Genomic DNA, 22,500 nt, shown 5'->3' with positions numbered 1-22,500 from the left:
ACAGAGTACTGCAGTAGTCTACAGGGTACGCCGAGCGCAACCTGTACAAGTACACAGAGTACACAGAGTACTGTAGTAGTCTACAGGGTACGCCGAGCGCAACCTGTACAAGTACACAGAGTACACAGAGTACTGCAGTAGTCTACAGGGTACGCCGAGCGCAACCTGTACAAGTACACAGAGTACTGCAGTAGTCTCAGGGCTCAGCTTCAAGTGGTTAAAGTACAAGCAGTAAAAGTACACAAGTATTATGAGTATTACTGTTGGTGGTTTTGTATCATTATGTGTTTATATATCCGTGTGTGTGTCTCTGTGTGCGCGTCACTCACACATCCAGCATGTCTGTGTGTGTGTGTGTGTGTGTGTGTGTGTGTGTATCTCTCTGTGAATGTGTGTATATATATCTGTGTGTGTGTGTGTGTGTGTGTGTGTGTGTGTGTGTGTGTGTGTGTGTATCTCTCTGTGAATGTGTGTATATATATCTGTGTGTGTGTGTGTGTGTGTGTGTGTGTCACTCACACATCCAGCATGTGGCAGAAGGCCGCCACCTCCTCGTCTCTCTCCTCAGACACTTGGAACAGTTCGTACCCAAAGCCGTTCATCCTGGAGCCCAGAGACACCTGTCAATCACACACACCGCCGTCCAATCACAGGAGAGCTCCAACACGCCTCGTTTACAGCTGGTTAGTGTCGACGCGACAGAGGGGTCACGTGACAACAACAACAACAACAACTTCTACAGTTTAGAAGTTTAGCTTCTGATTAGCACACAGGCAACGGGACCACCACTCGGTTGTCACGGTGACCAGATAAAAGCCGCCGGGTCTTACCGGGTCCGCGGACACGCGCCGTTGGTTCTTGTTGCTCTTGGGAACCGGCACGTACGTCCTGGGCGGGACTTGAGGGGGGAGGGTCTTACTCCGAGCCACGGGCTTGCCCGATTGGTCGCCGTTGGCCCGCCGACCTCGTTGACCCCCGTTGAGTCGGGACAGCGACTCGTTGATGTTGTCGTAGTTCAGCTCCCCAGAAGTCACTTTGGGCAAATCCACGTCGGGCGTGAACAGGTTCACGTCGCGGGGCGCGGGGGACCCCCGAGAGGGCAGGAAGGGGTTCTCGGACCCCGACGACGTGGGTATGGGGTTCCTTGGGGGGATGGCGGGGGGGACGTCGTCTGGCAGAAAGGGGAAGCCCTTGGAGAGAAACCCCGACCCGGATCCAAGGGAGTCCCCGAGGCTGGAACCGGGACTGTCCCTGAACTTGCTGACCTCCGGACTGTCCAGGATGTACAGGGACTCTTTGACGTAGCCCCCCTGGGGGGGGAGCGCCCTGGCGGGCACGGCGCTGGGGAACCGTGACCCTCCGGGCTGGTTCAGAGAGGGGTCGGAACCAGAGAGGCCCCTCAGCAGGCTCCCTCCCGCGGGGGCAGGGACGGGCTGGCTGGGGACGGGTCGGGGGCGTTCGATGGTGGGATTCGGGGTCTTGGAGCCGGTCGGGGTCTTGGAGCCGGTCGGGGTCTTGGAGCCGGTTTCTGCGCCGCTCTTGTCCTGCTTGAGCCGGGAGAGGGCGTCGTACTCCATCTGCAGGGCCTCGGCCAGGACCAGCTCCTTCTGGCTGAGACCCAGAGCCTCCATGGAGCTCCAGCCCGGCTCGCTGGCCTCCTTCTGGGTCTGAGCCGCCGACATGACGGCGATCTGGTGCTAGAAGAACCAGCGAGGACACATGGAGCCGCCAGGGATCAGCTGGGGGCAGAGAGTCAGGTATTTATCATAGAAAACTAATATTGTTGTCTATTTCGTCTCCTTTAATAAATGCGTAAAGGATAAAGAGTTAATCTATATGCATGTACTTTTTGTGTTATATTGACTTCAAATAGTAATTAACTTTAAAATGAACTTAAATAATAACCACAAAGGAAGTAAATAAATATTTATTTATTTATGGACGATACTTTATATAAAACCTTCACTTTAAAACATCTTTATTTTTGATTCATATGCAAAGTCACAGTGAGATCGAGTGAATGAGACAAACCTGCAGCCCGAGAAGTGAAAGGGAGGAAGGAAACGAGGACAATGAGGAGGGAGGAAGGAAACGAGGACAATGAGGAGGGAGGAAGGAAACGAAGAGGAAGTGAAGCCGAGACCCGATCGGGAAGGTTATTGTTGAGAAGTATTTAATGACGCGGACGTAGATATTAAATAAAATAAACAGAAACACTGGAGCTACAAAGTGGACGCTTGGTTTTTGGGGGACCCCCCCACACGGGTGGAGTTAGAGGATCACATGCTTCATCTCCATAAAGCTCCTCAACACCGATATGGGATCAATACACAATATGAGGACACGCTTCATGGGTCTCCATTTCAAACCCCATTGAGGGGGGGGTGGGGGTTATCATCCACACACAGAGGGGGGAGGGGAGGAGACGGATGATGGGGGAGGAATGTCATTATGTGCCCCCCCCCCCCCCCAGACACACACTAATATAGACCCCCAAACCAGCTGTGTCCCACTTCCACACAAACAGACCGCGAACATTTAAAACTCTGAAAGAAGCTTCGACTGTTGTCACATTTTGTTTTAAATTTAAATAAAATGATTTATTGGATTAAACAAAGTAGTTTTTTTTTTTTTTTTTTAATGAAATCAACGTGCTTCAAGAAATTTAACTCGTCATTTGGCGGCAGAGCGACGCAGAATGTGTCGTCAGATTAAAAACATGACATCCATCTTTTATAATAATATTTAAATCATGAAGCGACTCCCGTAACTGGGACGACGAGCAGAACCGGAGCGGTCGTCTTCTTTATTACGCAGGTAACATTTTTCTGTCGCCATCTTGGCTTTTTTTGCAACCAGAGAAAGGAAGTGAACATATTTGAAATGCGGACGAGAGCCGAGGAGCCGCTGTGTTTGGCTCTGGTAGAGGTGTCGACCTGTCAATCACCCTGTAGCCCCGCCCTAAAGCATACCCTGCTTTATGGTCTGTTTGACTCTAAATGACCATAATGTACTAAATGAACATCACGCTGTATTGAAGAAGACTTGAAACTAGAGATTGAGACCAAAAACTAATGTTTACAATGTTTACTGAGGGAATACATCAAGAGAAGTAAAGTCATTAATATAGACTTCTATACAACCAGAGGAGTCGCCCCCTGGTGGTCAGGAGAGAGAATGCAGCTTTAACACATGAAGCATAGCCTTCTATACAACCAGAGGAGTCGCCCCCTGGTGGTCAGGAGAGAGAATGCAGCTTTAACACGTGAAGCATAGACTTCTATACAACCAGAGGAGTCGCCCCCTGGTGGTCAGGAGAGAGAATGCAGCTTTAACACATGAAGCATAGACTTCTATACAACCAGAGGAGTCACCCCCTGGTGGTCAGGAGAGAGAATGCAGCTTTAACACATGAAGCATAGACTTCTATACAACCAGAGGAGTCGCCCCCTGGTGGTCAGGAGAGAGAATGCAGCTTTAACACATGAAGCTTAGACTTCTATACAACCAGAGGAGTCGCCCCCTGGTGGTCAGTAGAGAGAATGCAGCTTTAACACATGAAGCATAGACTTCTATACAACCAGAGTCGCCGCCCCCTGGTGGCCAGGAGAGAGAATGCAGCTTTAACACATGAAGCATAGACTTCTATACAACCAGAGGAGTCGCCCCCTGGTGGTCAGGAGAGAGAATGCAGCTTTAACACATGAAGCTTAGACTTCTATACAACCAGAGGAGTCGCCCCCTGGTGGTCAGGAGAGAGAATGCAGCTTTAACACATGAAGCATAGACTTCTATACAACCAGAGTCACCGCCCCCTGGTGGTCAGGAGAGAGAATGCAGCTTTAACACATGAAGCATAGACTTCTATACAACCAGAGTCGCCGCCCCCTGGTGGTCAGGAGAGAGAATGCAGCTTTAACACATGAAGCATAGACTTCTATACAACCAGAGGAGTCGCCCCCTGGTGGTCAAGAGAGAGAATGCAGCTTTAACACATGAAGCATAGACTTCTATACAACCAGAGTCGCCGCCCCCTGGTGGTCAGGAGAGAGAATGCAGCTTTAACACATGAAGCATAGACTTCTATACAACCAGAGTCGCCGCCCCCTGGTGGCCAGGAGAGAGAATGCAGCTTTAACACATGAAGCATAGACTTCTATACAACCAGAGGAGTCGCCCCCTGGTGGTCAAGAGAGAGAATGCAGCTTTAACACATGAAGCATAGACTTCTATACAACCAGAGGAGTCGCCCCCTGGTGGTCAGGAGTTATTTTCTCACAGAAACCTCAAACAGGAAGTGACCTGTGTATTGCACCTCACGATACACGTGTCACGATAGATAAATGTACATAACATAGATAAAAATCAACGGACCAATTATATCAAAACTACTTCCAAAAGGTTTTTGTATTGCACTCCGCAGAGAACATGCTGATAATAATGTTTAGCTTCATTGTATATTTACCTTTCTATTAACGGGATTTTTTTTGTTTTTTGTCTCGTCAGCGATTTCTGGCGTGTTGTGTTTACCACGCCCCCTGCTACTACGTCATCACGATGACGGTTTACGAGTCGTTGACGAACATTAGTTTTTTGGGTTTTTTATCGTTAAAACAAACACCTTTAAGTCAGCCGAGAGCAATGCACCTGTCCTGGGGGGCTTAGACAGGTGCATGTGACGTCATGAAAAACGCGTCATCGCACTTTTTGTGATGATTTTTGCGTGTGCGTTTGTGTGTGCGTGTGTTTTGTGTGTGTGTGTGTGTTTTGTGTGTGTTTTGAGTGGAAACGTGTCCAAACATCTTCGTGACAGCTGCAGCTCCCAACACAACCAAACTGACCAAAGAAAATAGAGCACTTTACCGCGGAGTCATCCACCACATGGACGGGTTACACGCCACGTTACTGCCCTTTGCACCGACTACACACCGATTACATCTACTTGTACTTATTATGTTTACTCTTTAAACTTCAAATATCATTCCGCCTCGTGTTCCCCGGCTTGGGTCCCCCGCCCCATCACCCCCTCACGGTGCACCGCGGAGGGGACCACTTCTAAACGTTTTTGCCCCAAAATATAGAGCCACGGCCGGCGTGATGTGTGCGCCGAATTTACCTGGAGGCCGTGAAGACTTGCGGGGAGCCCGCGGTCATGTTGGGGGAAACCCTACGGAAGTCCACAAAAGAAGCGGTGATGGTTCCGATGGTTCCTGACCTCCCGGCCGAGGGGACGCAGCCTACAGCCGGACCACCGCGGCGGCGGTTGCCATTTTAAAGCGGTTTACTTTTTTCTTTTTTTCTTTAAAAAAAAAAAAAAAAAAAGACCCCTTCAATTGTCGGATTTGTGTGTCGGAATAAACTAAACTGATTTTTTTTTTTTTTTTTAACAGCCGCCGGTCCGGGGCGGGGTGCTCCACACAACGCGGACCGGGAGAACCGGGTCGCCGGCTGCGCTGTGTCCAGCCTCTTGTTCACGGGTCGAACAATGCAGCGAGGCTCCGCTCGCTCCGCTGCCGGGTCGAGAGCGAGGTTCATCGGCTTGTGCGTCAGCCTCTCTTCCCCTCCGCAGCTGCTCGGAGCGCAGCGGCGTCAAGCTGCGCGCGACGTCCTGCACACGACGAGGGACGCTTCCGGTTGCTTTTTCAAAATAAAATATAAGGTTTTCTCTCCTTTTTATTTTTGGGATATAAAAACAAAAATAGATATACAAAATAAAACGTCGCTGTTGTTGGCCACATATATATATATATATATATATTTGTTGTACAGTCTTTGTGTGTTTATTATTGATTGAAATGTGTCCCATATTATTGCTTCATAACCTCATTCATCCCCCCTCACGCACCCATTAGCTGGACCTCCGTTTCTCCCTTTTAAACTCTTCAGTCATCATTTTCGTCTTAACTCATATAATTTACTGGGTCTTATATGTGTTTAAGTACTTTTCCGTCATTATTTTGTACTCACTCTGCATGAAAAATCTAAATCAACAATAACAATAAGGTGCAAATATAAAATATCCATCCATCCATTTTCAATACCGCTTATCCTCATTAGGGTCGCGGGGGCGCTGGAGCCTATCCCAGCTGACATAGGGCGAAGGCAGGGGACACCCTGGACAGGCCGCCAGTCCATCGAGGGCACATGTAGGGACATACAACCATTCACTCTCACATTCACACCTATGGGCCATTTAGAGATCAATTAACCTGCAGCATGTCTTTGGACTGTGGGAGGAAGCCGGAGAGCCCGGAGAGAACCCACGCTGCCACGGGGAGAACATGCAAACTCCACACAGAAGGACCGCTCCGACCGGGAATCGAACCCGCGGCCCTCTTGCTGTGAGGCGACAGTGCTAGCCACTACACCACCGTGCAGCCCACAAATATAAAATATATACAATAAATATAATGCTAAATAAATCAGCAATATACGATATCAGATATAAAGAATAACTAGAGTGCATCATCATTGAAGCTTAATTAAACGAAAAAAAGTTTACATTTTCCTAATTGAATTTCAAGATGGATAAAGTAAATTAAATGTCAAAAAGATAAAAAATAAATAAACGTACAACACACAACGTCCTTTATCAATTGAAGTGTAAAGTAGTTTGAATGCTCCTGTCATGGCTGATCAGAGTCTTGTACTCATTATTCATTCAAAAGGGGAGATATTGGCAATTATTTAAACCAAAAATGTGATTTCGTTCTTAAAAATGTAAATAAAGAGACTTCCGGTGACACTCGCACTCATTCTGTCCAGCTTGACGGAGCGTCAGTCCCGAAGAGGAAAGAGGAGAAACGGCGCCTCCTGGTGGACAAACATATAATTCACACAACAAATTAATTAATTACACTGATGAACATGGTTAGTTTTTTCTGTCCAGTCGATCATTACTGAACCACAACGACTGAGCCCTAAATATTATTTAAATATTAATGTATTCCTCTGCAGCCAGAAGAGGACTCAGTGTGGATGATGCTTCTCGTCCTCTGCACTGACGTCACTTCAGAGCAGGAGGTTGACCACAGGAAGTCTTTTCTACCTGTGGCCAACTCCGATTTCAGTCGCTCGGACCCTATTGAGTTAGTTAGCGTGATCATTGAGCGCATTTTGGGGTATTTGCGAGCGACGTAAACCGCTCAAATGTGGCACGCTTGTCCGGCTTGGTGGGAATAGCCATCTGATCAAGGAGTCACATTTTTGCAATTCATAGAAAATTTGACCGGCGACGCCCCTCACCCAAAATGTCCGATTGACTTGAAATTTTTCACACATGTCCATATCTACATGCTCTACAAAAAAGCCTCTCAGACCCCTAAGCTCCGCCTACTTAGACTTTCCGCCATTTTGAATTTTGTGAAAAACATATAATTGACTTTCTTAACTACATGCTTGGTCCAAATCAACAAAACCTGATATCAATCAAATCATTGAAGCCAGATGACGTAGAATATGTCAACCGTTTATTTATATCACATTGTGTTAAGGATCTAGGGCCCAATGAACATCTTAGGGGCGTGTCTTGTTTTTCAATGCTCATAGCGTCAACACTATTGGGATTAATCACTTTGAAACATTTTTCCTAAGTGCACATGGCATGCACTTGCAAAAGAAATCTTGTGCGATTTGAAGACTAGGGGGCGCTATAATAAATCGCCGAAGTTGGCCGTTTTTCGCGTTTTTCACTCGTTTTTGGCACTTTTCGCCGTTATACTTCGCTCGGCTTCTGCCAATCGGCTTGTAGCTCCTTCACTACGAGATAAACACTCAACAAAATCACGACTGTTTGCTGTGCTGGCTCCTCATTGGTGGAACGAGCTCCCCATTGACATCAGGACAGCAGGAAGTCTCTACATCTTCCGTCGCAAACTAAAAACACATCTTTTCGACTATACCTTGAATAGGGAAGGTAGAGCCGTAGTAGCACTCTAGTAGCACTTAAATGTCCCTTACCGATAGCACTTTGTTGTTTAACACTTTAGTAGCACTTAAATGTCTCTTACTGATAGCACTTTGTTGTTTAACACTTTAGTAGCACTTAAATGTCTCTTACTGATAGCACTTTGTAGTTTAACGTTATTGAAGAAATTGTACTTGATTCTTGTTGCTCTGAGTTTGGACTCATGGTTTAATGCACTTATTGTAAGTCACTTTGGATAAAAGCGTCAGCTAAATGACATGTAATGTAATGTAATGTAATGACATGTAATGTAATGTAATGTAATGTAATATACATTTAACGTTATCTCCCACAAAAATTATCTGATCGACTTCAATCTTCTTTCCAGGATGATCAGAAGGCCTTGAGCTTGATTATTCTGCAAATAAATTCTTGCAAATAAAAAACCTTTTTTTTTTGCAAGTGGCTTGTTTATAGTATCTTACATTATAAAATACCCATTGTCTTTGTTTATTACACATCTATGTTTTTCTATGTTTTGCTTTTTATAACGTTTCTTTGTAATGTTATTGAAATTGTACATTACTGCTAATAATTATGTGTCTAATGTTCAGATGCGATGCAACAAATACTGATGAAAGAAAACAACTTTGTTCCTGATATTGCAGCTTTTAAAGACTTTGTGTTACAGGATAAACAATCTAACATAACACTCTTGTAAAGGACATTTTTAATGTCTATGAGAAATAAATAAAAAATGTTAACATCTGAGTCTCCAGGAGAATAAAGCACCGACACGGCCGTGTTACGTCCTTTATTGTCTTCATGTCCACAACACAAGCTGAAACATGTTAATCGGAAACAATCAAAGTCAAAAATACAAATAAAAATAAGTCTGTTTTAGATTTGAATCTTCATTTACACAGTTAAAAGTCTAAAGTGCTCTATAATCAATAAATGATTTCAATGATTGTACAATTCACTAGCAACAATAAAAAACGTCCAATTGTAAGGCTTCATTACACTTTAATGTGATCTGTGAGGTCATGGGGTCACCATGTCTTTGATAAAAAGTTACAAATAAAGTATGTATGGTGAGGCCAAAGTCATTATCTATACCATAATTATGTCATATTTATGTCACAATTACGAGTAAAATATCGAGGTATAAATTTAATAATTTACAAGAAAAGAAAAGTTCTGTATCTTGTGATAATGTGAACGAGGTTGTCGCGTAATTACAATTTCCACAGAGTAAATTATGTGTGTGTTTTAATTAAAATAAAAAATATTTTGTCAGTATTATTATGACTTCTTTGTATTAAATGAAACTAACAACTCAAAAAAGACAACATGTTGGTATTCTCTCTCTATTACAGTTTTTATCGTAAAAATGGTTGCAAATAAAACGAGATACAAAGTCGTTACATTGTAACGACTTGAAATAAAACGTTTGTTGTTTTCAAGTCGTTAACATTGTAACATTGTTGTAACATTGTTGTTACAATGTAACAACAATGTTACAATGTTAACGACTTGGTGTGTCGACATTCTCGTAATTTTACGATAGAAATGTGATTGATTGGAAAAATACAAGATCATGTTGTTGTTGTTGTTGTTTGTTTCTTTGATGAATGCAGTTCACTAGATATAAAATCACCGATCTAGATCTTAGAATTTAGCGATTTTTTGACTTTTCATTTGGCAATAACAGAAAGAAATCTCCTAATTATTATGCAATTTCTCGTATTACAACTTCTGTTCATCATATATAGTTATGTTGTAAAAAATAAATAAATATTTATATATATATATATATATATATAGTTATTCATAATTATAGAATATGGAAGTTGTAATAATGAGAAGAATCTCATTACTAAGCATTTTGTAATAAACTAACAAATGACAAGATACAAATCACATAATTAGGAGATTTCTTTCTTTTTTGACTTCTGTCGTCCATAATTATAATTATTTAGCCCTTATTTAAACTTCCTATAATAATGATATTAAATGATTTCTGTGTTCATAATTACATTAATGAGTTAGCATTTTAAGAAAAGATAATTACACATATCCATATGTATCTTATGATTATTTACAAATGATTTAATTTAATTAGCACTTTGCAATCACAAGATAAAATGCAATACAATACCTATTTATTGCATTTCTTCATGTCTCGTCAGAATTTCGTAATCACAAGAATATAATTAGCATTTTTTCGTATATAATTAGCAATTAGTTATTAGACTTGAATCTTGTATGAATAAATATTTTCTTTGAATTAGACATGAGAACATCTTTTTATATGTATATATGTATTTTATAATCACGAGTCTTGTAATTATGACTTCTCTTTCTTCTATTTATGACTTCTGTTTCTTGCAATTATGACTTCTATATAACACAATTATGACTTCTGTAGAACGTAATTATGACTTCTGTATAACGTAATTATGACTTCTGTAAATCTTTAAAATTACATGGACTGTAAAGGAAAATTATTTCCTCATTTTCAAGATCTTTTCTCAAAAAATTTCGCGTTTCACAAAAACCTTCTGAGAACTGATGACAAGTCAAACGTTCGTCATTCAGAAAGACGCTGTCCGTTTCCACGGCAACAGTCATCCAACAGGTGTGACGAATCAGGTAATCCATCCCATAATGAACCGTGTCAAACACTCGATTCGTTGAAGCCTCAACTGTCTCCGGTGTGTTTACTCTGATCTGCGGCTGCTTGTTGGCCTCGAGTCTCACGAGAGACATCACAGTCCCAGTGTCCCAGAGTGTCCCAGAGTGTCTCAGAGTGTCCCAGAGTGTCCCAGAGTGTCTCAGAGTGCCTCAGAGTGTCCTCAGGGTGTCCCAGAGTGTCCCAGAGTGTCCCAGAGTGTCCTCAGAGTGTCCTCAGGGTGTCCTCAGAGTCCTTGGAGTGTCCTCAGAGTGTCCTCAGGGTGTCCCAGAGTGTCCCAGAGTGTCCTCAGGGTGTCCTCAGAGTCCTTGGAGTGTCCTCAGAGTGTCCCAGAGGGTCCCAGAGTGCTTGTGTTCTCAGCGTATCCCCAGAGTGTCCGTAGTATGGTTGTGTCCTCAGATTGTCCTCAGTGCTTCCTCAGTGTGCTTATGACCTCAGTGTATTCATCAGTATGTTTGAGTCCTCAGTATGTTTGAGTCCTCGGTATATTTGAGTCCTCGGTATGTTTGAGTATGTTTGAGTCCTCAGTAGGGTTGAATCATCGGTCTGCTTGAGTCCTCTGTGTTTTTGAGTCCTCGGTATCTTTGAGTCCTTGGTATGTTTGAGTCCTCGGTCTGTTTGAGTCATCGGTGTGTTTGAGTCATCGGTGTGTTTGAGTCCTCGGTATGCTTGAGTCCTCGGTATCTTTGAGTCCTCGGTATCTTTGAGTCCTCGGTCTGTTTGAGCCATCGGTGTGCTTGAGTCCTCGGTATCTTTGAGTCCTCGGTATCTTTGAGTCCTCGGTATCTTTGAGTCCTCGGTCTGTTTGAGTCATCGGTGTGTTTGAGTCCTCGGTATGCTTGAGTCCTCGGTCTGTTTGAGTCCTCGGTCTGTTTGAGTCCTCGGTATGCTTGAGTCCTCGGTCTGTTTGAGTCCTCGGTATGCTTGAGTCCTCGGTCTGTTTGAGTCCTCGGTATGCTTGAGTCCTCGGTCTGTTTGAGTCCTCATTGTCCTGTGAACATGTGGACAGTCTCCTTCTTAGTGTCCTAGGGGACAGCAGTTGTCTCTACACCTCCTTTTCTTCTTTACTGTGAAACGACGTCCGTCTCAGATTTTCTTTCACTTTGACGAACTCCGGAGCTTTGATGTTTCCCTCCTGCTGTTTGTCCAACTGCAACACCGAGAGACAAGGCGTTAGAGAGAGTGTGTGTGTGTCTGTGTGTGTGTGTGTTGGTTTTGCTTCTGAGAGCGTCCCTGAAGCGTTACTCTTTCCTCTTTAACCTGGTTCTCTAATAATTACAAACTTCCAGGTGTCGCTTGTAGAAAAAGTGACGTGCTGGAATTTAAATTAAATCTAAAAAGTGGTAAACAAAGTCAAAGAGTAACCGCCCGCCAGGGATGCTCTCAGAAGTAAATGGAACGCAAGACAGTATTTATATTAGAGCGTCCCTAGAGTGGTGTGTGTGACTGTGTGTTGGAGTGTGTGATATGTTGTGTGTTTCTGTATTGTTGTGTGTTTCTGTGTTGAGGGTGTGATATTTTGTCTGTTTCTGTTTCTGTGTTGTTTTGTGTGTCTGTGTTGTGTGTTTCTGTATTGTTGTGTGTTTCTGTGTTGTTTTGTGTGTCTGTGTTGTGTGTTTCTGTGTTGTTTTGTGTGTCTGTGTTGTGTGTTTCTGTGCGTACGTGTTGTGTGTTTTTGTGTTGGTGTGTTTCTGTGCTGGTGTTTGTGTCTATGTTGGTGTGTGTTTTTGTGCAGGTGTGTGTCTGTGTTGTTGTGTGTCTGTGTTGTGTGTTTTCGTGACGTGTGTTACCTCGTCCAGCTTCTGGTGTCTCTTCAGAAGCTCCGCCTCCAGAGGGGAGACCTTCCTGCGTTCTTCTTCTTCCTGTTTCCTCTTCTTCATCAGCTGATCTCGTTTCCTCGACTCCAGAACTCTCTGCAGCTCCGGCTTCGTCTCCACACTCGTCCCGCTGCTTCTGAACACACACACACACACACACACACACACACGTTAGATTTTATTAATTATTATCATTATATTTATTAGTATTATATTTACACATCAAACTACATCCAGCTCGCTTTCAACCAAACACATAAATATGTTGTTGTAGTTTTAGTTGATCATGTTTTCATTCATCAGAATCCGCTTTGTGTTCTCTACAGACGTGGACAAATATATATATATATATATATATATATATATATATATATATATATATATATATATATATATATACATATATAAACAATAATATTTGTAAACAGCAAGACAACAGTGCAAAGTACTGGAATAAATAGGGAATGATTAAAGTCAAAGGTTACTTTATATACATGAGGTAAATATGACAGCACAGTTTATACACAGCAAAAACGGTGTATTAAAGACAAATATATACTTTTGTTTGTGCATGTGTGTATTTTTTCAGGTGTGTGTGTCAGAATTATTTTATTTTATTGAAATAATAAAAAATTCCCATGTGGTATTAACTAAGTACCCCTTCTTCTTCTTCCTGTGTCTGAATGAGTGGCGTGTGTTTCTGTGTTTCCTCCAGCAGAGGGCGGTCTTTTATAACTACACATATAACCGTGAACAAACACATCATCGTGTGGGCTTTATGCACACAGACACTGTGTGTGTGTGTGTGTGTGTGTGTGTGTGTGTGTGTGTGTGTGTGTGTGTGTGTGTGTGCGTGCGTGCGTGCGGGCGTGTGTGAGATATTATGCACTGCAGGAATCTCCCACGTAAAAACAGTCAATGTGTTTTTTACTTATTAGCATTCTTTGTTTTATTGGTGCATCGGCTGTATAATCAGCATTTCTCTCGAGTTCAAGTTCCGGTTAATTTGAGTGACACCTCCTGACGTCCGTGACTTTTCCTCCTGAATGATGCACAGCAAGAGAAGGAGAACCGGCGACCTCGCTTTGCCCAAAGGCTGCGGCTCCGAGCGTGAAGGAGCGAGGCTGAACACTTTCCCAGCGTCCTCGGCAACGCGGGCCTGCGGGGTGGGAGGCTGTTGCCTAGCAGCCGGCGCCTCGTGTCCTCGGAAACTTTACACCGAGACAACAGGCGTGAAAAAGAAATAAAGCGCTCTGATTGGTCGGCTCGCGGCAGCCAGCTGATGATGAGCTGAGCCGCCTTGAGCCATGTGAACCATTTGACACGACGAGGTAAAAACAAACTATATTTATTCAATAGTGAATATTAATGTGACTAATATCTATATACAGCCGATGGTATACATAGTATTTATTGTGGGAGTCTGAATGGTGCAGCTGATATAAGCATATTATTTTGTATTATTTTCTGCGTTTTATATATATATACATATATATATATATATACATAAATATATATATATATATACATATATATTTATGTAATATTATATTATTTATATTTATATATATGTAAATATATATAAATAAATGCTTTATTTTCCATAGACATTCTTGTTTGGACGTTTGAAAATGTAATTGTTTTCTAAATATGTCACATCCTCTAAAATGGTCCTCATTTTCTTAAGTGTCTTTACTTTACAAAATATATCCTACTATCCTATAATACTTGCCCCCCCCCCACTCAAAAAAATGTCCCCCTTTCTCCTAATGTCCAGGCATTTAAAAAAAATTGTCCTAACTTTAAGAATCGTGATCTAAATCTCCAAAAACAAACTTTCTAAAGTTCTCAATTTTCCCGAAAGATTTACATAGACAGTTTCCACCTTTATCGTAAATTATCTTGAATTTCTCAACAAATGTCAACAAATGTCAACAAATGTCCTCACGTTCCAAAACGTCCCCACTTCCCACCACGTCCTCACATGTGCATGTAGACAAACACACACACACACTCTCTCCGTTACCGTTTGCAGCTGCTCATCAGCTCTCGGTGAAGCTCCTGGTGACTCTTTGAAGCTTTGACGGGATTCACCAGTTTCTTGGGTTTGATGAGGTCCTCGTCCTCGTCTCCCTCCAGGTAGTCGGGCTGGGGGACGTAGCTGGACGCCGGGGACGGTTTCCTGTGGACCCCCTCGGACCGGTGCTGCTGCAGGTCTGCATATGCCGAGGCTGAGGACACAAATGAATTAAAAGTCACTTAAACTTTAAATCAGCTCTGCAGAGGATACACCTTTTAGACGGTACTGGATCCATCGTCATCGCTCTAGCGCCCCCCTCAGGACACCAGTAGTAAAACATCAGGGTGTTTGTCCATGTAATAAACACTGCAGGGATTTCTTCTCATGTTGTCTGGCAGATTGACGCCGTTTGTGAACACGTCCATGTTTTCATGCGTCCGTGTCTCCGGCTGTGTGTTAACAGGCATCTGATCCGAGTCCTCAGATATTCTGGGAGACAGAGATCAGATGTCATACAGTTCAGCTCACACAATGACCTCTTTCTCCGGCGCAACCAGAGACCGACGTCCACTGCTGCTTCATATTTCACCCAAAAAACGAAATGAAGCGAGCTCTGGGTGCAGCACCCGGCCCACAAGTATGTGGTACGGCCGTCTTGAACATCTTCTGGCTTCAGGCTTTTCCTCCAGATGTTGAGGCCGCTGCAGAGATTCGTTCAGACTCCAGAGCGCCGGCGAGGGCCGAAGATGTTTAAACGTCCGAAAGTCAGACTTTACCACGATGGCATGTTGCAATGGATGAAGACGAATGACTGTTTCACGCAACCCGCGACTTGCAACTTGAGATAATGTTGACATATTTAACTAAACTGAAGAAACACCAAAAGAACGAGCGTTAGCTTCACGAGCGTTAGCTTCACGAGCGTTAGCTTCACGAGCATTAGCTTCACGACCTCCACGTTTTCCACATTTACAACACCGACGTTTGACTGAGCGACGATCTGACAAAGTCTCTGACTGGATGATTCTTCCGGCTCAGCGCGCTCGGCGTCGCCTTCTCTCCGACAGTCGATCTGCAAACTTTTAACTCGGTTTGATCGCAGAGGTTTCCGGGCGGAGTCGATTCAACAGGAGGCCAGAATCGGAGGACCGAATCAGGAAGCCTGGATGGACTTTGAGACGCGCCGTGGTTTCCTATCGATCCGAGACAGGACGTGCAAACTAAACCCTCTCTGTAGTTTATCGACGTCTCCGTGAGTGCCCGTTATCTGGTTACAACCAGAAGCTGTGATTACTCTGCGAGAGGAAGACTGTCTGACTCCACCACAGCCGGGAGGAAACGCGATCACGTTGCACCGTAACAGAAGAACATAATGTATTTTCTCTTTACTTCATTCATCCTGAGAATGAAATCACACCGAAATTAATAAATCAGATCAAACCTGCTGCTGCAAAATCACTCAAAGCATCTTAAACCAAAAACCTTGTGACTCTGTAGTGAAACAGATTTGACTAACTTTATATATATATATATATATATATATATATATATATATATATATATATATATATATATATATATACAAATATACATATATATGTTGATTATAATAATCACTGCGACAAAATGTAAAAAATAATTAATCATCTATTTGCAGTGAAACCAAAATCTATTGGTTTTCCCAGTGATTAAAAACTCTTGATTGTCTTTTTTTACAGACGTTATGATTGTGCTGGTGAATCACACAAACAGAGGTGATGACTGTTTGAACAGAGCAGGTTGAAGTCTACTTTCCTCTTACATAAACACAAAAGGACATATGGTGACATGGCGCAAAAGACAAACTAGTTTGAACTGTGCAGCTATTGATCCGCTCCTCGAAAATCAATCCTGCTTTTACCGTTGAGGAAACATTTAGAAAGCTCAGTTTGACACAAACCGGGCCTCAAACGCCTCAAACGCCTCACCTCAAAATGGACCACAGCAGGATTAAAACCCCAGAAAATATTGGACCAAAGCAGGATTAAAACCACGGAATATTGGGACAAACCCGGATTAAAGTCCAAGAGAATATTGGAATAAAGCCAAATTAAAACACCAGGGAAAGTTTGACAAAAAAGGAACTAAAACACAAGAGAATATTGAACCAAACTACAACTAAAAAAACTGAGATTACTGGACCAAACCAAGATTAAATTACCAGAGAATATTGAACCAAACTACAACTACAAAAAAATGAGATTACTGGACCAAACCAAGAACTAAAAGATCAGAGAATATTGGAAACCAAGATTAAATTACCAGAGAATATTGAACCAAACTACAACTACAAAAAATGAGATTACTGGACCAAACCAAGAACTAAAAGATCAGAGAATATTGGAAACCAAGATTAAATTACCAGAGATTATTGGACCAAACCAAGACTAAAACACTAGAGATTATTGGACCAAACCAAGACTAAAACACTAGAGATTATTGGACCAAACCAGGACTAAATCACTAGAGATTATTGGACCAAACCAAGACTAAATCACTAGAGATTATTGGACCAAACCAAGACTAAAACACTAGAGATTATTGGACCAAACCAAGACTAAAACACTAGAGATTATTGGACCAAACCAAGACTAAAACACTAGAGATTATTGGACCAAACCAAGACTAAAACACTAGAGATTATTGGACCAAACCAAGACTAAAACACTAGAGATTATTGGACCAAACCAGGACTAAATCACTAGAGATTATTGGACCAAACCAAGACTAAATCACTAGAGATTATTGGACCAAACCAAGACTAAAACACTAGAGATTATTGGACCAAACCAAGACTAAAACACTAGAGATTATTGGACCAAACCAAGACTAAAACATCAAGTCCTTATTCCTCCACATTCCCTTAATTCTGACGAGAAGAGGTGTTTTATTATATAACAATCGCAGCAAAGTAAGTTTCATTGAACTCCCACTCAGATGAAATGTATCTGCCAACAGTGACTTTGTCTCCATCCTACGCTCCCCACGCCTACATCACACTGTTTTATTACTGTTAGCGCCACGCTGCTGTCCATCACATGACTCAAGAGTTGAATTATTCTTCAAATGTAAATGATAGTATAACTTAAATATTTTTTTTACCTGAGTAAATGGTGTGCATTCTTAACTTCACGACACTGCCCACCCCAAAAAATCAGCAAAAGCTTCATTATCAAGTCCTAAAATACTAAATTTACGTCATTAAATGCAATTTTTATGAGATAATAATAAGTAATTAATTCCTGAATGTATAAATACATTATTTGAATTCCAGATCCAAAATGACAGGAAAACATTTTTTTGAATTTGCTTTTATTCTACTCATAACACACATTTCCACATATTCACCAAATACACAAATTAAATTTAACATAATGCGCAAAACAAAACTATCGAAAAAACATAAATTATAAACAGCTTATAAAAAAAGAAAAGAAAGTAAGATCCAAAAACAATATAAACAAAAACAGTAAATAACAACAACAGTCGGCTACAATTTAGTACTAAAATGCTTCAGGAGGATCCAGGATCAGTCAGTCTGCTTCTTACCAGACTTCACCATCCCCTCCCAGGCTGTGGGGGACCGTCCGGGGCTGCTGCTGGTCCTCTGATCCATCTGATCCAGATCCAGGTCCTGGTGATCCTCATGCGTTTCAGTCTGTGTGAACACTCATGCTCTCTGTATAGGAGCAGCAGCGCTCCACTGACTGAGTCACGCCGGGTGTAGAACAGCGGTCACATGATCCTCCCAGTGTTTCCCCCCTCCTCCTCCTCCTCCTCCTCCTCCTCATCCTCCTCTTCCGCCTCCTCCTCCTCCTCCTCTTCTTTGTGAAGATTTCTGACAACCTGCCCTCAGCCTTTTCCCACGCTGCCGTCTTCAGGTTTTGTGTGTGAACGTCTGGAGGTTAAAATTCCTCCAAATTAAAAGAGAAAAGTAAAATATTTGTTTGTGACAGTGAGAAACAAATCTGTTGAAGTTTTGAGTTAAAATCAGTATTTAGTGAAGTTAACCCTAACCCTCCTTCTGTGAAAAATGACCTTTTAATGGAGCTAGGCTAGCAGTTTCCCCCCGCTTCCAGCCATTGTGCTAAGCTAGGCTAAACGCATCCTGGACCTCTCTCTGGATGGACGTAAAGAGATGAAAACAAGTTCACACTCAATGCTCAATTCACATTATTTAACCCCCAGGTCTGATCGAGACAGTTCACATGTTGACGTGTTGTTGTTGTCAAAACTTAGGATTTTTATGAAGAAAGACCTTCCAAAAACCTTTTAATAGCTCTTCTGTGAACTAACTTAATTAAATTAAAAGACGTATTAAGTTACTGTTTGACATCCCGAAACACCTCCAGTCTGTTTGGAAACAGAGGACCCATTCGTTTGTGGACTGCGATTTCGCCGTCGCCATCTTGGTTTATTTTGCAACCGATGAACGAAAGTTACCATATTAGGACTGAGGAGGAGTGACGGAGAGACGCTGTATACATCTGTCAATCACCTTGTAGCCCCGCCTTAAAGCATCCCCTGCTTTATGGTCTGTTTGACTCTAAATTACCATAATTTCATTTATATAGACTTCTATACAACCAGAGGAGTCGCCCCCTGGTGGTCAGGAGAGAGAATGCAGCTTTAACACATGAAGCATAGACTTCTATACAACCAGAGGAGTCGCCCCCTGGTGGTCAGTAGAGAGAATGCAGCTTTAACACATGAAGCATAGACTTCTATACAACCAGAGGAGTCGCCCCCTGGTGGTCAGGAGAGAGAATGCAGCTTTAACACATGAAGCATAGACTTCTATACAACCAGAGGAGTCGCCCCCTGGTGGTCAGGAGAGAGAATGCAGCTTTAACACATGAAGCATAGACTTCTATACAACCAGAGGAGTCGCCCCCTGGTGGTCAGGAGAGAGAATGCAGCTTTAACACATGAAGCATAGACTTCTATACAACCAGAGGAGTCGCCCCCTGGTGGTCAGGAGAGAGAATGCAGCTTTAACACATGAAGCATAGACTTCTATACAACCAGAGGAGTCGCCCCCTGGTGGTCAGGATAGAGAATGCAGCTTTAGCACATGAAGCATAGACTTCTATACAACCAGAGGAGTCGCCCCCTGGTGGTCAGGAGAGAGAATGCAGCTTTAACACATGAAGCATAGACTTCTATACAACCAGAGGAGTCGCCCCCTGGTGGTCAGGAGAGATAATGCAAGTTTTAAGAAATGTTTCGCATCGGCATCACTTTTCAGAACCGGAGGTTCCCGTCTGGATAAGACAACCAATCACAGGCCGGTTCTCTTAATGTACCCGAGACAAACTCACCTCGGCCGTTTGGGTGCTTTCCATTCTTCATACACTGCTGCTCGTGGTCGATGGTGTACGCCTTCTGGAAAAACACAGAAGAAGAAAAAGAGAGACCAGGTGACTGATGGGAAAAGAGTGGTAACTGCCATTACCCACAATGCAACTGGACCAACAGTGGGTCGGGGAAGTGTGAGTGTTGTGTGTTTCTTAGTGTACTTGACTCTGTACTTCTCTTCGTACAGTATTCAGAGTATTCAGTATTTGGTGTTCTCTCCTCCCCCTCTCGCCTCCTTCACTCCTCTCTTCCTCCAACCCCACCTTTTCTCTTCTCTCACCTCCTCTTCCTTAACACCTCTCTCTTCCTCTGTCTTCATCCCTTTTTCCTCACCGTCCTCTTCCTCACCTCTCACCTCTTCCTTACCACCTCTCCTCCAACCACACCTTTCTCTTCTCTCTTCCTCCACTTCCTCTCTCTCTTCCTCTCTCCTCATCCTTCTCCTCCCCCCGGGTGTTTCTCAGCCGGCCGTCTCCTTTCAGACTCCAGGTCAGTTGGACGGCGTCCTCTCTGACTGAATGGACTTTGTGTTGGTTGCTAGGAGACTTCATCAGGCTTCAACATGGTGACAAGGCCCTCACTGTCTCACAGCCCCCTCACCCCCACCCCCTTAAGGAGGAGGAGGAGGAGGGGGGGATGGGGGGGGGGGGGGTTCTCTGGAGGTGCCGTGAATGTTGTTTACAGCAGGATGAAGATTTAATGAACGATCCTTTTTCCTAAACTGGTCCCAGTCGTTCCACCAGGAGCTTCAATGACCAGTTCAACGTCCGAGGAAATCCTCTTCAGATGATGATGATGAAGATGAAGATGAAGATGAAGATGACGATGCATCCAGTCAGTTTGTGTTCTGTGTCTGGTGCAAACGGCGTTAACAAACTACATGACACACTGTGGTGCTTTTTCACTGATCTAAATAAAAAGAAACGTGGGGGATTGGAACCTGTGACCTTCAGGTCTCCAATCTGGGAGAAGTTGAACCAGGAGCAGAACTGACCTGAGGACAGTCTGACCCCTGCTGGACGCACAGAAACATTACAACTCCCACTGTGAAGGACAGACAGTGACGTGGCCCTTTAGCATTAATAATAATACCAATTAAATATTCTAATAGATGTGAATTTGCATAATGACTACTTTTACTTTTGGTATTTCTTCTTCTTCTTCGGTCTTAAGACATCAACAAACACGACTGTATTTATTTAACCGTTGTTTCCGTGTTCGTGGACACCAGACAGGCTGATCCTGGATCTGTCGCCTCTTCTCCTTCTTCTTCTTGTTAACGAGCAGCGTCACGTAACAGGTTGAAAATAGTTTGTTCACTCATGAGTTCATGATCTGAGCTCTGATTGGTCGAGGCCGGGCCCTGTTGCTTATTAATTAGAGAGACACTGAAGTTATTGTGTTAATATAATAAGGACACAGATCATTCCCCGTGTGTTGAATCACCTCCTGCAATAAAATAGAGCTTTTATATTATATAATATTCAAACTGTCAACCTCGCCAAAGCTCTTGATCTAATCCGGATAAAAAAAATATAGAAATTATGTCTACGTTTTTTTTTCCTTCTTTTGTTTTTACTAAATAATTAATATTTTCTCAAATACACAAACTTTCAGGAATATGAGTAATTATTCAAACGTCTTTTTATTTATTTATCTCTGTTTTATATGTATATGTCCCCATGTAAATGTATATATAAATATATAAATTGTGTATATATATATATATAAATTGTTTATATATATATATATATATATAAATTCAATATTAAATATATATATAAATATATAAATTGTGTATATATATATATATATAAATTGTTTATATATATATATATATATATAAAAATTCAATATTAAATATATATATAAATTGTTTATATATAAATATATAAATTGACATCGTGAATAAATGAGGACAGTTCAAAAACACAAACATCCCTCCGAAGCCACGCCCCCATAAAACGTAAACAACAAACATGGCCGCTGTCAGAAGCCTCAGCTGTGGACCCAACAGCTCGTTACAGTCCTCCGGCCTTTAAGAAGATTACCAACAGCCTTTAATCACACGTGTGCTTCCTGTTGACCCCTCGTGACCTTTGGTTTTAATTCACTTTGAAGGGATCCACAGATCCAGACTGAGGATCCTCTTTTGTTGGTTTCGTTCTTAATTTTATAGAAATTAATTCTAATGCTTTGTAAGAATCATTTAACACGTCAAATGTTGGTAAACATCAATATACCACATGACAAACTATTTTAATAATGTGAATTAATTGGTAATAATGATAATAATGTTAATGTTTTAATAATTAGAGACATTAAATCAATTAATTGTCTCCTTGTGTTACATTTAAATATTTCAGATTTAACTTTTTGACCTCCGTCATTCGAACTTTAGGTGATCAATAAAGTTTTTTTCTCTGCTGTGAAGCGTCTCGCCGCTAAAAATAGAGCCGAGAGCCGCTGGGAGCGGAACGCCGGAGCCGTGAGCCCGATGCCGCCCATTCACACCACCACGCCGCTGTCAGCTGTTGTCGGTCACCACACACACCCAAACACACACGCACACACAGACACACACAGACACACACACACACACACACCCACACCCAAACACACACACACACCCAAACACACACGCACACACAGACACACACAGACA

At 42.5% G+C, this 22,500-nt stretch overlaps 2 protein-coding genes across 4 annotated transcripts in view; both read right to left on the bottom strand.

Moving 5' to 3' along the window:
* Positions 1–5,589, bottom strand: part of pik3c2b (phosphatidylinositol-4-phosphate 3-kinase, catalytic subunit type 2 beta) — a 24,498-nt gene extending 18,909 nt beyond the window's left edge. Inside the window, exons 1-4 of one of the 3 annotated variants that reach the window (XM_034532096.1) lie at positions 5,117–5,412; positions 1,527–1,739; positions 831–1,490; positions 520–620 (exon numbers count right to left, since the gene is read on the bottom strand). In XM_034532096.1, the coding sequence (XP_034387987.1) occupies positions 520–620; positions 831–1,490; positions 1,527–1,682 (917 nt within the window). In that variant the 5' untranslated portion in view covers positions 1,683–1,739; positions 5,117–5,412. Of the gene's footprint in view, positions 1–519; positions 621–830; positions 1,740–5,116 lie in introns of all 3 variants that reach the window. The other 2 variants (XM_034532094.1, XM_034532095.1) reach the window with 2 other exon arrangements.
* A 6,013-nt stretch (positions 5,590–11,602) lies between these two features.
* si:ch211-236d3.4 (protein FAM107B) overlaps positions 11,603–22,500 on the bottom strand; it is a 13,881-nt gene continuing 2,983 nt past the window's right edge. The window contains exons 2-5 of the mRNA XM_034532164.1: positions 19,799–19,862; positions 14,445–14,649; positions 12,392–12,551; positions 11,603–11,751 (exon numbers count right to left, since the gene is read on the bottom strand). Of these exons, the coding sequence (XP_034388055.1) occupies positions 11,647–11,751; positions 12,392–12,551; positions 14,445–14,649; positions 19,799–19,862 (534 nt within the window). The 3' untranslated portion in view covers positions 11,603–11,646. The remainder of the gene's footprint in view (positions 11,752–12,391; positions 12,552–14,444; positions 14,650–19,798; positions 19,863–22,500) is intronic.

Source organism: Cyclopterus lumpus, chromosome 5, assembly GCF_009769545.1.
Source record: "Cyclopterus lumpus isolate fCycLum1 chromosome 5, fCycLum1.pri, whole genome shotgun sequence".
Lineage (NCBI taxonomy): Eukaryota > Metazoa > Chordata > Actinopteri > Perciformes > Cyclopteridae > Cyclopterus > Cyclopterus lumpus.
This window is presented reverse-complemented; position numbering and strand designations above follow the sequence as displayed.